The 15,131-nt window shown below is 51.2% G+C and overlaps 1 protein-coding gene across 2 annotated transcripts in view; it reads right to left on the reverse strand.

Moving 5' to 3' along the window:
- The window catches only part of CTDSPL (CTD (carboxy-terminal domain, RNA polymerase II, polypeptide A) small phosphatase-like), a 137,538-nt gene that overhangs the window by 6,721 nt on the left and 115,686 nt on the right, over positions 1-15,131 (reverse strand). For both annotated transcript variants that reach the window (XM_006890596.1, XM_006890595.1), the window contains 3 exons: positions 11,517-11,573; positions 6,319-6,411; positions 1,934-2,119 (listed from right to left, as the gene is read on the reverse strand). In XM_006890596.1, the coding sequence (XP_006890658.1) occupies positions 1,934-2,119; positions 6,319-6,411; positions 11,517-11,573 (336 nt within the window). The remainder of the gene's footprint in view (positions 1-1,933; positions 2,120-6,318; positions 6,412-11,516; positions 11,574-15,131) is intronic.

A 15,131-nucleotide genomic window follows, 5' to 3' on the forward strand; every position in this document is an offset into this window, starting at 1 on the left:
CCTCCTCCTCCACCACCTCCTCCACCACCACCATCACCACCACCACCACCACCACCTGAACCACAGCAACGTGTGTACCTCATCTGGGTCCTGAATCAAACATCCCAAAGAGAACAAAACCCTTTGAGATGACAAGGGAATTAAAAACAGTTTGGATATAAAATGGTATTAGGGAACTGTTAATTTTGCTGTGGTGTGAAAACGTAATTCTGATGCTTTTGAAAAGTAGCCCTTATTAAATTATGATTAAGGGACACTACAAGATGTATGATGTTGATGTGTACAGTAACATATTTAAATGAGGAATGTTTCCCAAATGTCTCTGCACATAATGACGACATACTAATGGTTTGGCATGTTTGCATTTTTTGTCTGTAAGTGGCGCTACAGAGTCCTGAGCTCAAGGAAAGGACTCCCTGTGACTTTTTTTGAGTCTCTGAAGCCGGGGCTTGGGAGAGGCAGGCAGTCTTTCTCAGTAAACCTGTTGCAGCTGAGGGGTGGGTGTGAGTGGTCGACAATCACTCAGGGGCCTAGCTGACTCCTCTTGCCCCTGGAAATGTTGGCAGAAGCCAGGAAGGCACCTCTCTCATGTTCTGAAGGTTGTTCTGCACCCAGGAAGCTGGCACTGGGAGGCTGCCACGCTCCAGGGAGTTTTATGTAGAAAATGTTCCCATTGTATACTTTCTAAACACCATTGTGAGGCTGTAAAACTTGACAGCCTTATTCGAAGACATTACTGAAGTGTTTTATTTGTTCTTTTAAAAGGAAATCTGTGGCAGAGGTCACCCAGGCCCTCTGAGCCCACAGAGGTCATCCAGTCCTGGGCAGCAGGGCTGGTGACAGATGGACCCTTGTCAGTAACAATTCTGCAAATGCTAACAAGCTACAGGCATTCTGTGTACACGCTGCTTCTCAAGTGTTGCTCCAGCACTGCCTCTCTGAATCCCCCCAAAATCCTGGGAGATGGGTGTTCCTACATCCCTATTTGGCAGATGAGGTATCAATGAACAGCTCATGAGGTCAAATAACTTGGTCAATCATGAAAGGAGGAGTTTCATGCAGAAAAAGGGCAAGAAAGGTACCGTAAATGCTGTAAGAATGGTGCATGATAAAAGGAAACAAGAATTCTGGTAAAAAACAAGAAAGGAATTAAGCACCTTTAAGAAGCCTACAATCAACACTCTTGGTACCAGCATCTAGGAAGTTAGAAGACGAACTGCACTGGGAAAGTCTGTTGTCAGAGACCTCTCCAAAGTACTGAAGAGGGGAGCTCTGGTGGCCTAGTGGCAAGAAGGTGCACTGCAATCCCAGAGGTGCACGGTTCGAATCCACCAGATGCTCTGCCGAGAAAGGAGGGACAATCTCCTCCTGTACCAGTCAGATCTGATTTGACGGTACACACACATGAAAATAATAAAATAAAAAAAATTAAAGTACTGAAGAACAATGATGTCAGTCTAGAGACTAAGGTGCGCCCGATACAGGCCATGGTCTATGCATCAGAGAGCTGGACAATGACTAGGGATGATAGAAGGAGAGTTGATGCCTTTGAGCTTTGGACTGCTAGAAAAACAATCAGGTTCATCCTGGAGAGGGTGAAGTCAGTCTGCTCCTTGGAGGAATTCTGAACCTTTAGTCACACACTCTGGACATGTTGCAAGGCGGGATCAGTCCTTGGAGAGGGACGTCATGCTTGGGAAGGTGGCGGGACAGTGCAGGAGAGGAAGATTGAGGTGGATTGACAAAGTTACTGGGGTAATGGGGGTTGGTGTGTCGGAGACAGTGAGATTGGCACAGGACAGAGCAGGGTTTAGGTCGCTATGAGTTGCAGGTGACTCAATCGCACATCACAACAACGGCAATCGGAAGTTCCACAGCACCTGGCCAGTCAGGCCGTTCGGATGGGGTCCTGAGCTCAGCTGGGCCCACTTACTGCGTTCTCAGGGTGGAAGATGTAGGAGGCAGGAGAGTTGTCCACGATGATAACTTTGCTCAGCTCCCGTCCGAGGCGACTCAGGTCCTTTACATAGTTCCCTCGGTGGAACACGCACGACTCTCTGAAGAGCCGGGCCCGGAACACACCCCAGCGGTCCAGCAGGTCAGCCACAGGGTCTGCATACTAGAAAACAGGGGTGATCATGTAAGGTGGCGCGCTTGGGCAGGCCCAGAACCCCCGACCTGGTGAATGAGACTCCCATTCTTTTTCACAAGTGGCATTTAAGGAAATGTTTTGTTGTTGTGTACTGTTGAGTCAGAACCGACCCACAGCTGACCCTCCGACCCACAGCTGACCCTCCGGCAGGTTTTCAGAGGCTGTTAATTGCAGCGGAGGAAAGTGCCCATCCTTCTCCCATGGAGCAGCTGGTGGCCTTGAACCGCGTGCCTCCAGGATTACAGTGCAGCTTCTTGCCACTAGGCCGCCAGAGTCCAGGAGTCCTGGTAGCCCAATGATTAAAGCACAAGGGTGCTTATCAGAAGGTCGGCAGTTAAACCCACCAGCTGCTTTGAGGGTGAGAACTGGGCAGTCCACTTCCGTGCAGCATTCCCAGCGCTGCAAATGCTCGGGGCAGTTCTAGGCTGTCCTGCTGGGTCTGGAGGACTTGGGATGGACTTGATCCCACTTGGCAGTGACTTTGGTTCTCTTCCTCCACGGGTGTGTAAGACAGCCCAGGATTCTTCCATTCCATTCGCTCCTCTCATCCAATCCATCAAAACTCTTTTGTCAGTCCCACTTCCAAAAATACTTCAACTCCACCTGCGTCCCTCTATTTATACCATCACCAAGCAGAGCCAGGTCTCTCGTCTCTGGCCTGGGATGGCCTCCCAAAAAGACTCCTTTCTCGTCTCCTCACCTCACACAGGTCAGAGCCGCCACTGCTTAAAACTCCCCACTGCCCACCTACCACACTCAGGACGACACCCAATGCCTTACTGTGTGCCCCAATCATCTCAGCTGTGGGGTTTCTACCTACCTGCAGCTTCCTCACCAACACTGGGGCTACACTGGCCTTGAACACAGACCCTCTGCACCCGCATGACCTCTGTGGAGCCTATTCTCTGCCCAGCTCTTTGCATGACGCATGATGGCCTCTTGAGCCAATCCTGGGTTTCCTGAGGGCTTATCTAGAGTCTGCTTCCATCTTCCTCTGTGGACACTGTGTCACCTCACAGTCATTTCCTTCAGTGTACCTTTCCTGGGATTGTTCATTTCTCGTCCTCCATCAGGGCGCAGGCTTTGCCTGCTGTGTTCACAACCTCACAGAGGCTCAGGCCACATCAGCTCCATCCACGGTGAAGGAAGGTGCTGACTTCTCACGTGCCTGCATGGCACGAGCTCACAGTGCCGCCTAGAGATGCTCCGGGCAATTGGGCCAGACCAGCGCCTGGCAAAGACGCCGAAGCCTCACCTCACACACACTGGGCATGTTGTCAGGAGAGCCTGATTCCTTAGAGAGGGACATCATGGTTGGAAAGGTGGAGGGTCAGTGAAGGAGAGGAAGATCCTCGATGAGACGGACTGACAGTGTCAGTGCAAAGGACTCAAATGTGTCAGGGAGGATAAGGATGGAACTGGACAGGACAGGGTTCAGATCTGCTGTTCACAGCGTCGCTATGATCCGTACTTGACTCGATGGCACCTAACAATAACAGTTCCTGGAAGTGAGAAGATGGAGCCCAGGGCTTTCTGGGAGGGAGCTGGAGCCCCGGTCACTCTGCTTAACCATCACTGTGTACTGGGGTGGGGGCGAGGGTGTTCTGCAGAGATGGATAAATTGGATGGAAAAAAAAAAGACGACGTTCAAGAGAACAGGAAGACAGAAGGGCGAGTTGCCCTTGGTGGTGGGCCGGGAAGAACAAAGGGCAGTTCACGCCTGAGGTGAGGTCACAGCTCCAACACAGAGTGAGGAGATGGCCAGAGCTCAGCAGGGCCTGGGGACTGCTGGGGAAGCCGGCAGTGGAGCGGCCAGCAGGTCCGGTGGAGAGCAAACACGGGCCTGGCTGCAGGGTGAGCACTGCAGGGTGACCAGCAGTGGCTCGGGCTCTGGTGGAAAGTCCTCCTCCCCATGGACATCCTGAGTAGAGTCCAAGCAAGCTGCTTCTCCTATGGACCACAGAGGGGGAAGGTCCAGGGCACTATGCTATTCTGCTGGTGAGGCCAACGGCCAAGGGGCAGGTTCCAGATGGAAAACCAGGATTCATTTTTCCACAATCATCACTCTAGGTGGTGGCAGGCACCCTTAAAGAGTGGGTCTAAATCTGAGGGCTCCAGTCCTGCAGATGGACGTGGTGAATGTAAGCTTCCCGAGGGCAGGGAGTTTGCCTCTTTTCTTCTCCCTGGTGTCCAGTACAGCGCCTGGCACAGACAAATATTTGTGGTGTGAATGAAGGCAGGCAGGCTTGAAGGGCCTGGGCCATCGGCGTGGGGCTCCTGTGGGCCCCTGGGTGGTGGTAGCGGGCCTGGATGTTCACCACACCTTTGCTGCCAGCCTGGGAGTCGAGCCCAGAACTAAGAACTGGGGAATAACGGCCTCCTGTCAGCTGAACACAAGAACCGGAGAGGGTGGAAGGGTGCACTGGGGGCTGATTTGGCTGCGCGGCTGGAGGGGCAGCGAGAGGAGAGATGGGGAGGCAGATGGAGGGACAGGTGGGCTGAGCCCAGGAGGAGAGGCTGAGGAGGATGCTGGAGTGAAAGCTGGGGATGACGCCAAGGAAACGGGGTGTGTGTGTGTGTGTGTGTGTGTGTGTGTGTGTGTGTGCGTGCTTTCATGTCTGCCAAAGGAGGAAAAACAAAAAAGCTCCCTGTCCACAGGCATCGGTGCAATCATCCTGTTTATTATTTCTCTGGTTATTACTTCAGGCTCCTCGGCGTCCCAGAGCCCCGTCAGAGAGGCCACTGATGCACAGATACAATTAGTGCGGGCACCACTCACCTGCCAGAGACCATCCACGCGGACAGGCTATGCCCCCTCCGAGGACATGTACTCTTTTTAGTGTGCAAAAATAAGGCTTGTGTTTGGATGCTCTCTCAGCAGGCCCATGTGTTAAGGTCTGGCGAGGAGGTTGGCAGGAGGCTGTGCAGTGGGCTTCCTGCCCGCTGTAGCCACCACAGATAAGGGCCAAATGAGGAATGCCCGGGCTGGCAACCCCAGATGAGAGTGCAGGGTGGGTGGGGAGGAGTCAGGACACCTGAGTGGGCTGTTCTGAGGCAGGCCTGGGAGGAGGCTGTTGTGGGGTTGCCTGGAGCAGGTCGAGAGGCAGGGAGATGGTCAGTGTGGGTTCCACAAGGCTCCTCTGTCAGGCCAGGCGGGGTGTTAGAGGTGCCCATGGGGACACCGGCAGGGACCCCAAGTTAGGATCTCAGGGGAGCTCACTCCTGGCTCTGTGCCGGGCACACCTCAGGGTACCTTGTGAAGCTCGTTCCCCTCGGCGGTGCCTCATGGCCAAGTAATCAGTCGCCTGCTCTAACGGTGATGCTTGGTTGGAGACTGAGACCCAGCTGTGAGGCCAGAGAACATCTGAGTCATGTTATCCCCGTAATAATCACGATGACAGATAGTGAGCTGCAGAAAGGGAACCTGCATGTCACTCACCTGCACAGATCTGTGGTGTCAATGAATGAAGGCATGAAAGCCTTGAACCGCCAGCTTGGGGCTCCTGCGAGCTCCTGGGCGGTGGGTATGAGGGTCCACCACACTCAGGAGGTGCTCCAGGGACACCAGGTGCAGAAAAGTGCTAAGCCCTTTGCAGGTATTATTTCATTTGGGAGGTGATGTTACCCTCAATTTACAGAAGAAACAGAGTCCAGAGGAATGAAGTAACTTGCCTGAGCTCACACAGCTCGTCAGAGCAGGGAAAGCAAGCCGCTCAGGCGTGTGTGTGTGTGTGTGTGTGTGTGTGTGGGCGAGCGCTCTCCCTCACCCATCTCGCCTTCGAACGTGTGGAAACGCAGTCCGAGGGCTCGGAGCTTGCACTGCCTGCGTCTGGTTGCCAGCCAATGGGCAAGGTGCACCCATGTGCCTCCCTCACGCAGCCACCCCGTCTCGGTTCCACCGGACACGTCTGCGATTTCCCAGGTCTGCAGACAGCCCAGCTCCGGGAGGCTGCGTACAGCGACTTAAGCGCGGCATTTGTTCTAAATGTGCCCCATCACCATGGTAACCCAGAAGCCTTTCAGGGGGGGTGCCAGGCACATGGCCTGCATCCATCCCATCTGGGGTGGGAACCTGTCACCATAGAAACGGCTTCCCCCACCTTAACAAAGGGCTGCCTGACAGAGAGTAGGCGAGGGATGGAGTGAGGGGCTGGGAGCGAGCTCACCTTCGCCAAGCTGGCGGTGAAGAGCACGCACTCGAACAGCTGCCCCATCCTCTGGAGGAACTCGTCCACGTGTGGCCGCTTGAGCACGTAGACCTGCGAATGCAGGACGACAGCAGGGTGGAGGGTCAGAGTGGCTGCAGGGGGAGGCCCGGGGCCCAGACGCCCTGAGGAATGATTCCGGGAGGCCTCCTGCACCCAGGTGGCTAGGCGGCCCACAGAGGCCCAGGCTGCAGAGGGGCTGTGGTCAGACATGGCCCTTTAGACCAGACACAGGCCCCAGTCTGGGCTCTGGGTCTGATTCCGAGCAGATGCCCTCTGAAGAGAGAAAGGGGCAGACAACGTGGGTGAAGGTCCTGGGTGCTCAGACCCCAGTGGCAGGAAGGCTGAGCTGCTGGTGTGAAGCCCTCGTTCACGTTACATGTGTTCAAGGATGCCTGTTCTGGGCCAGCCCAGCCATGGTCTACGGCTGTCCCTCTGCAGCTCCGTCCCAGCCCACCACTGGGCAGGCGTGTGACCATGTGATCGCTCCTGCTTCTACTTCCTACCTGGCCGAACTCCTCCCTCCCGAGTGCTTCACAGCCCACTGCACTTGGGCTTGGCACACAGGGATGTTTCCGGTGAGGTGAAGCTAGCCTGCTCTCAGAAGTCAAGGTCACTGCTGTCGAGTCAGAACCGACTCACAGCTGACCTTCCAGCAGGTTTTCAGAGGCACCGTATCATCTGAGAGGAGAACGCCTATCTTTTTCTTGGAGTAGCTGGTGGATTCGAACCACCAGAGGTGCGGCCTTTCCACCAGCAGCAAAGCTCTCTATGGACGATGCCATCAGAGCCTCCTAGCCTGCTCCCAGGCTCCTGGGAATGAGAGGGGGCCTCTGAGCAGAGAGGGGCTGAGCGTAGCCTGTCCATGAGTGCCTGGGCTCTGGAAGCCTCTGTGCCAGCCCGGCTGGGGCAAGGCAAGGAAGCCGGGCTTTAGCCCACATGTGCTCCTAGCTAGGGAGCTGGGAAACAAGTGGAAAGTGGGAGAGAAGGCAAAACTGGTGAGAGAGACAGAGGGAGGGAGGAGGGAGGCACTAATTAAGACTTGAATAAATTCCATTAGGAATTAGCCATTTCACAAAAAGAAAGCAAACTCATTAGAATTCAATTCAGTTCCTTATCTGCTGGGCTCTGGTGCCGGAGGAGCTGGAGGAGCTGTCGCAGAGAAGAATAAAGAGCAGGCCCTGTCCTTGAAGAGCTCGCCTTCTGAGACAACGCTGACTCCTGGCGACCTCCTGTGTATCAGAGTAGTGTATCCCTCATAGGGTCTGCAGTGGCTTTAAGTTTATAGGAGTAGAACAGCAGATATTTCCTCCACAGCACCGCCAGGCAAAGCTGAACCATCTGAGCACATATGGTTTGGGCCACTCAGGGACCAGAACTCCTAACGAAAGACACGTTGAAATTGGGTGTCATCAAGTCACCTCTGACTCAGTGATCCTACATACTTATGTACCAGTGATTGTAGGTGTGAAGGGACACGTAAGTAACACCTGTGATTCTATGTCTGTATGAATGAAACCCTGCCCGGTCCTGCACGATCCTCACAATCTGTTGGCAGTGGAGGCTAAATGAAGGACATTTCATAACCTCTGAAAAGGAAGGCATGAAAGAGGGTAACTGTGGACCTGGGCCTTGAAGGATGAATAGGAGTTCACTGGGTACATAAGGATGAGAAGCAGTACGTATTCAGGTGAACGAAATAATACAGAGGACTGAAGTAAGTGGAGGTCAAGAATGGCCACGGTCGTGTGAACAGCTCTCTGGAAGCAATGCTCGAAGAGGGGCGGTGGCACATGGCAGGAGAGGTACTGGAAGATGGAGCATGCAAGGTGGGCTGGGGTGAGCACACAAAGGGCTACACACGGTAGAGAGAGGGGGCAGAAATCCTGCTGGAGGTGAGGAGAAGCAGAGGGCTCCCAGAGGCGAGACGGTGGGATCTGGGCCACGAGGAAGGCCTGCTGATGCCAGAGAAACACCACGCAGGACCGAGAAAGGTCTATGGTGCTGCTGACTCGTTCGAGAGAGCCAGAAGTCACGGGAAACTTGAAAGAGCCTGGTAAGCCTGGACCTGTGGCCTCATGGAGAGAGTGCGGGTCTGGAAGAGTGGGACAGCGTGGGGTGGATGCCAACATTGCTCTGAGGAGCTGGAAGGAGGAAGGTGGGGGCCAGAGGAGTGGGACAGCCTGGGGTGGATATCAACACTGCCCTGAGGAGGTAGGAGGAGGAAGGAGGTGTTGAAGGCAGGGCCTATCTCCCGCATTCTGCTCATGAGACTCCAGGGACCAGCACCTCTCAGGACGTGGCAGGCCACTGGGGAGGCCAAGCAGGGTGAATGGGCGAACTGCGGACCTGTGTCCCCTGTGTCCCTGGGAGGACCATGAGGGATGCACGCTTTGCTCCACTTAAGAGGGCAGTTCCTGGCCTCACAAGGGTGACTTGTGAGGACTCTGGCGCTGGTGCTGTGGCAGAGAGGAAGGTCGGGGCGTGCAGGCCCGCGTCCCCATGCAAGTAACCGAGAATAGGCCCCTTGGGACCCGCACAGCCTATCCTGGATTACTTGAACGAGGCCACGGCCTTCGCCAGGGCCGCGGTCCTCTGCTCTCAGCTCCCGTGGCTTCACTTCCTCAGGAGGGAGAGGATTCGGCCTCGTGGCCTGGGGCCCTCGGGGTGCCTAGTCCTGGGGAGTCACAGCACAGCGGGGAGGGAGGCTGGCCACAGCAGGCCAGGCCCCACGGGGTGCTCACAGTCACGTGGTGCGGAGGATGCATTCCACTCCCAGTTCCCGCTGCACCATTGGACAGCTCTCCTTTGTCTCATTACCAGAGCTCTGTAACATGAGCCAAGATAATGAATGCAGGAGCCTTAACTGCTTCTCAGAGGCTCAGTTAATTCAGATGCGTCTGCAAATGTTAAATGCCCCAGTGCCTGGCGCTTTGGCTCCCTCACGGCTTTTAAAAGCATGAAGTGTGGAGATGCTGGTGAGAGGCTGCCTCTGCTGTGGGACTCTCTTCTGGCAGGGCCTCCTGGGAGCAGGAGAGAAGCAAGGGAAGGGGGAGGGAGGGTGTGAACAGGGCGAGGGAGGGGGCAGAAGTGGGATCCACACTTTAATTCTTCCCAACTTTGATCCTGAAGCAGACCTTTTCCCTAGCTGAGCCTCAGTTTCCACATCTGGAGACACTCTGCATTCAAGAGTCAAAGAGGATGACTAATTATGTCAAAGAATCAAGGAAAGAAGGCGTCTGTGAGGTTCAAGTACCAAGAGGTTCTCCTTCCTGGATAGAACACTTGCACCCTTTAAGAGCAGACACACGCACCCTTTAAGAGCAGACACGCGCACCCTTTAACACCAGACATGCACACCCTTTAAGACCTCGGAGTCCTCAAGGAAGCGGTCACATCTCGCTTGTGGAAAGTCTGAATAAGAGCAGTGCTCCTACTCTCCAACCCCCAAGGCTATTTTCTCTTCGAGATGTTTCCAATATGTTCATGCACAAGGCTATTTCTAGAGGAGCTTCATGCAGATAAAGACAAAGTCAGAAAGAACCAAGATGCATGCCAGCTGAAGAAAGAAGGCATCGTTAGTCAAAGCCACCTGTGGATTCAGAACCTCACACCCTCCCCCACCCTTCCTTGGTGACTGAGTTTTTGCTTAAGAGTCACAGGAGGAGAACTCTGCGGGAGTGACAAGGTCAGCGTGAAGCTGGCATCTGCAAGGAACATCGTTCCCCAGGAATCCACCGGAAGTTAGCAACCTGTGGCAGTTTCTTGCTCCCACTAGGACAGGAGCCAAAAGTAATTACCTGAGGAAGTTAATTAGCCCATCAAGCTAGGCGAGTGGAAAAGAGGGACATGTCTAAGAAAGCTGTATTCAATCAAAGAGCTATTTGAAGCTGCAACCACATCTAATATTTATAAATAAATCTTCTGTTTCCCTTATATACTCGAAGTAAAAGAAATTCATTTGAATGTTAAATACAAGTAGAAAACCACTGTCTTATTATATAACACCTGCTTCGTTTTGATTCAGTAATAAAATCACTTCTGCAAGGGAGATCTAAAGTTCAAGAAATATTACTTAAAAAGGGGTAACTGACAGACTGGCAAAAAGTATTTGGTAATGACATGTCAGATAAGGAACTTATATCTAGAATTTATAAAATACTTGAGCACCACAACAGGATAAAGGTAAACAATCCAATTGCAAAATGGGCACAGGATATGAACAGACACTTCAGATGGCAAACAAGCACATTAAAAAATGTTCAAAATCCCTAGCTCCAAGAGAGATGCAAATCAAACCAACTACGAATATCATCTCACCCCAGTTAGAATAGTAGAATTTAACAGAACAGCAAGCAACAAATGCTGGCGAGGTTGTGGAGAAACTGGAACCCTTATTCACTGTTGGTGGGAGTGTAAAATGGTGCAACCACTGTGGAAGGCGGTATGGCGCTTTCTCAAAAAGTTGCAAATAGAGATACCATTTGACCCAGCAATTACACTACTGGGAATATACCCCAAAGAGACCATAACTGACACCCAAGCAGATATATGCACAGCCATGTTTATCACGGCTTTGTTCACGACAGCAAGGAGCTGGAAACAACCTAAGTGCCCATCAACAAATGAATGAATAGAGAAGCTCTGGTATATTCACACAATGGAATACTATGTTGAATTGAAAAACAAGGAGCTCATGAAATATTATGCAAAATGGGTGACCTTGGAGGACATAATGCTGAGTGAAATATCTCAGTCACAAAGGGACAAATACGGCATAGTGCCACTGTTGTAAAACAGGACTGACATCAGGATTGAGGGGAGACTGAGAAAGGGGGGATAAATAATGTATACTGTATTGAAACAGATGAGGGAGAGAACTGTTTAAAAGGGATATGTGATTAGGTGTGATTGTCATGACAGGAGTCCAGAATGAAGGCTGCACAGTGGAGTGGATGTAGGGGAAGGGATTGTATAACAATGGGGGAACTTTTCTTCTACTTTTCAAAGAGAAGAGTGTAGTGAGGGGGAGAGGTGGGCAGGGAGAAAAGTGCAACAATAAATGAATAGCCAAAGTCTCTGTAAATTTTCATTAAAATTAATAAAAAGATGATAAAAAAAGTAGTAAATGACGTGCATACTTAGCTTTGATTTCTTACCTGATGTATTGCTCCATCAATTTCAACAGGGACAATAAAGTCAGCATTACTAATAGGCTAGAGGGGAAAGAAACCACAATTAATATGTCTGAAAGAACAAAAAGAAACTGGAATTTTTTATTATTATTATTTGTGTGTGTGTCTGTGTGTGTGTACCATCAAATTGGATCTGACTGATACAGGAGGAGGTTGCCCCTCCTTCTCCAGCAGAGCATCTGCTGAATTTGAACCATGTACCTCTGGAAAGTGGAAATTTTAATACGGAGGAAAAAAAAAAGTCTTGCCTGGACCAATGTTTTGATTATTGGAATAAACAGTTTAGGAGAAAAATGGCAAAGCATGCTTTGATCCCTTAAAATAAACACAAGCAGGAAAGTGCATTGCTTTCTGCTTTGAATATCACGAACATTTTCAGAATCTTGGTCCAAACGCTATAGATCACCTGCTTCATGTCTCATCAAAGGCTAGAATGGTCTGGCCCAAGGGTGGGGGACCTCAGAAAACAAAGGACGGCAGGAGCTGCTGTTGGCCACCAGAGGGGGAAAGGGGGCAGCCTGCCGGTCCCATGAACCTCAATTCTGACAATCTTGGAGCGACCCTGGAGGGCAGAGAGGAACTGCCCTAGATGGTTTCCAAGGCTGCAATCCTCACAGAAGGAGACTTATACATCTTTTTTATTTGGAGAAGCTGGTGAGTTAAAAATCCAATCTTTATGCACACCCATGTTTATCACGGCTTTGTTCACAATCCAAGGAGTTAGAAACAACCTAAGTTCCCATCAACAAACGAATGGATAGAGAAGTTGTGGCATATTCACACAATGGAATACTATGCTGCATTGAAAAACAAGGAACTCAGGAAATATTATTTTAAATGGGTGATCCTGGAGGACATTATGCTGAGTGAAATATCTCAGTCACAAAAGAACAAATACTGCATAGTGCCACTGTTGTAAAACGGGACTGACTCAGGGTTGGGGGGAGACTGAGAAAGATAGGATAAATTATGTATACTGCATTAAAGCAGATGAGGAAGAAAACTGTTCAAAAGCGATATGTGATTAGGTGTTATTGTCATGACAGGATTCCAGAACGAAGGCTGCATAGTGGAGTGGACTTGGGGGGAGGGACTGTATAACAGTGAAAGAATTTTCCCTTTACTTTTCAAAATGAAGGCTGCATAGTGGAGTGGACTTGCGGGGAGGGATTGTTTAACAAATGAAATTAGTTTTCTTTTACTTTTCAAAGAGAAGAGCGAGCTGGGGGAGGGGAAGCTGGGCAGAGAGAAAAGTGCAACAATGAATGAATGGAAACCCTAAGTCTCTGTCCAATCTTTCTGTAAGCAGCACTGAGAGTGTCATAGGACAGTGTTACTTGTGGCAAAACACTTTTGTACCTGAATCCATGAGAGTGAGGGACGCTGTTCTACTGCCAAGACCACAGGCCACAACCTTGGGGAGCAGCTCTTCCCTGTGGCCCGAGTTCCTCCGCTCTCCCCTAAGCCCTGTGCTGTGTTTGATGGGCACCTCGGCTCTGTCTATCCTGACTGTTTCTGAATTTGAGCGCTGCCTGGTGGCCTAGCATCAGTGTCTCTTGTCCTCTGGGGAGGCCAGCCCACCCCGGGGTTCCCTGCGGCAAATGGCCTCGCAAACCCACAAACTCCTAGAACTCCTAGAGAAGGAAAGGAACTCTTTTGCACTAGGAACAGCATTTAAAATTAAAACAGGATTTCTCAGCCATCCCCAAGTTCTTACTGATGGTCTTACCCATAGCTGTAAATGGAATGCCACAAATTAGGTCAAAATATTGCTCAAATGAACAGGCCTAACTATGTCATCAGTCTGCAATGTCTCAGGACAAGAGGGGAGGACTGACTGTCAGAGCTGGCCACTGGGCAGCGACAGAACTCAGTTATGATGTCTGTGGCCAGAGTCTGAGCTGGAGTCTGTCCAGCACTGTACACACAAACATTCTTCTGTGATATGTAAACCGAAGACACGTGAAAATTGTTTGATCCCAGAACCATCACAGAGCACTTGGTACAGCACGTGGGGCTTAAAACCACAGAGCATTTTTTTACTCCCAGACTTGGGAGGGTCAAGGGCGGGCTCAACATTTTACAATTCCACAAGTAAACATATTGAACAAATGGGAAAGAGAAAAGGAAGGAACGGCTCACAAGGAATTAGGCTGTGGAGCCATCTTCCACAGAGAATACGAAAAGGGCAAAGCCATTCCCCAGTGCCCAGCATGCCCCTGGCCCTCAGCTTCCTCTCACATGCTGCCAGAGAGGAGGCTAGACTAAAGCCAGCGTTTCCACCTGGACGCATGAGCCTTTGCAATGCACAAGTGCACGTTTTCCAGGGGAGACCGTGTACATTCTTAGAGAGAAATCTAGTATCATCAGAACATTTTAAAAAAATCATAAAATAAGGAATATTCTGTCTGCAAGATTAGGCAGGTCTGGGGAGAGGGGAAAAAATGAGAGGTAGCTGGTGGTACCAATGTCCTCTGAGCAGGGGATGGCGATGCCAGGGGCTGCCAAGGCTTTGTCTTTAAAGCTGAAAACAGTCAGGAACCTCAGGTGACAGGACCACCACTGCACACACTCAAAGCTTTGACGGCACCTGTTCTTGCTTTGAAGGACTTTCCACAAGGAGGACTTGAAAAAGCCCCGAGTGACCCCATCCCTGGGAATAAGAGGCTCTCGATTCTATCCAGGGCTGAGCTAGGACACAAGGCCACTACAGTCCCAGGACCAACCCTGGAAAGGACCTATGAGGGAATGATGATGGTCAATGTGAAATGCACACATGGACGGGGACCTGTTTACGCCTTGCAACAAAGGAAGGGCGCTCCAGCTGGGAGGAGAGGCCCATGGGCTGTAACTGGCCAGGTCATAGCCCAGTAGTGCCACTGCCAGCCACAACCCAAGTAAACCATCTACCTGCAGACAGCTGATTTTTGATAAAGAGATGCAATCCTTCAAGTGGGAAAAGACAGACTCTTGAGCAAATGGTGCTGGCAAAATAAAGGATCTACTTTCCGAAAACAGAACCAAGATTCGTACTTCATACCACATATAAAATTAACTCAAGATGCTCACTCAAGAGTGAGGAAGGCGACAGGAAGTGAGGCGGGCATGGCTTGCTCCGATCATCACTGCAGCTCTGTACCCTAACCGGAGGACATCGGGGTGGATACAAGCACACCACGGTTTAATGTGCCTCCCAGATACTGCGCTTATTACAGATTGAAGGTCTGCGGCAAACCTGTATTGAGGAAGCCTACTGGTGCCACATTTCGCTAATACTGTTTTGTACTGTGGAGTTGGAAGCGACCCACAGCTGACCTTCCGGTGGGTTTTCAGAGGGTGTAAATGGCACAGGAGGGGACTACCCATCTTTTGTTGTGTACCAACTTGGAAGTGACCCACAGCTGACCTCCCAGCAGGTTTTCAGAGGCAGTAATCACGTGAGATTGCCCAGCCTCTTGCAGGGGCAGCTGGTGCTTTCGAACCCCTTGGCTTCGGGACTGCACTGCTGATTCTTACCACTAGGCTACCAGAGCTCCTGCCATAATCCATAATCCTATTGTTGTTGTTATGTGCCTTTGA

Source organism: Elephantulus edwardii, unplaced genomic scaffold (genome assembly GCF_000299155.1).
Source record: "Elephantulus edwardii isolate Elephantulus edwardi_28Jun2011 unplaced genomic scaffold, EleEdw1.0 scaffold00091, whole genome shotgun sequence".
Taxonomy (NCBI): domain Eukaryota; kingdom Metazoa; phylum Chordata; class Mammalia; order Macroscelidea; family Macroscelididae; genus Elephantulus; species Elephantulus edwardii.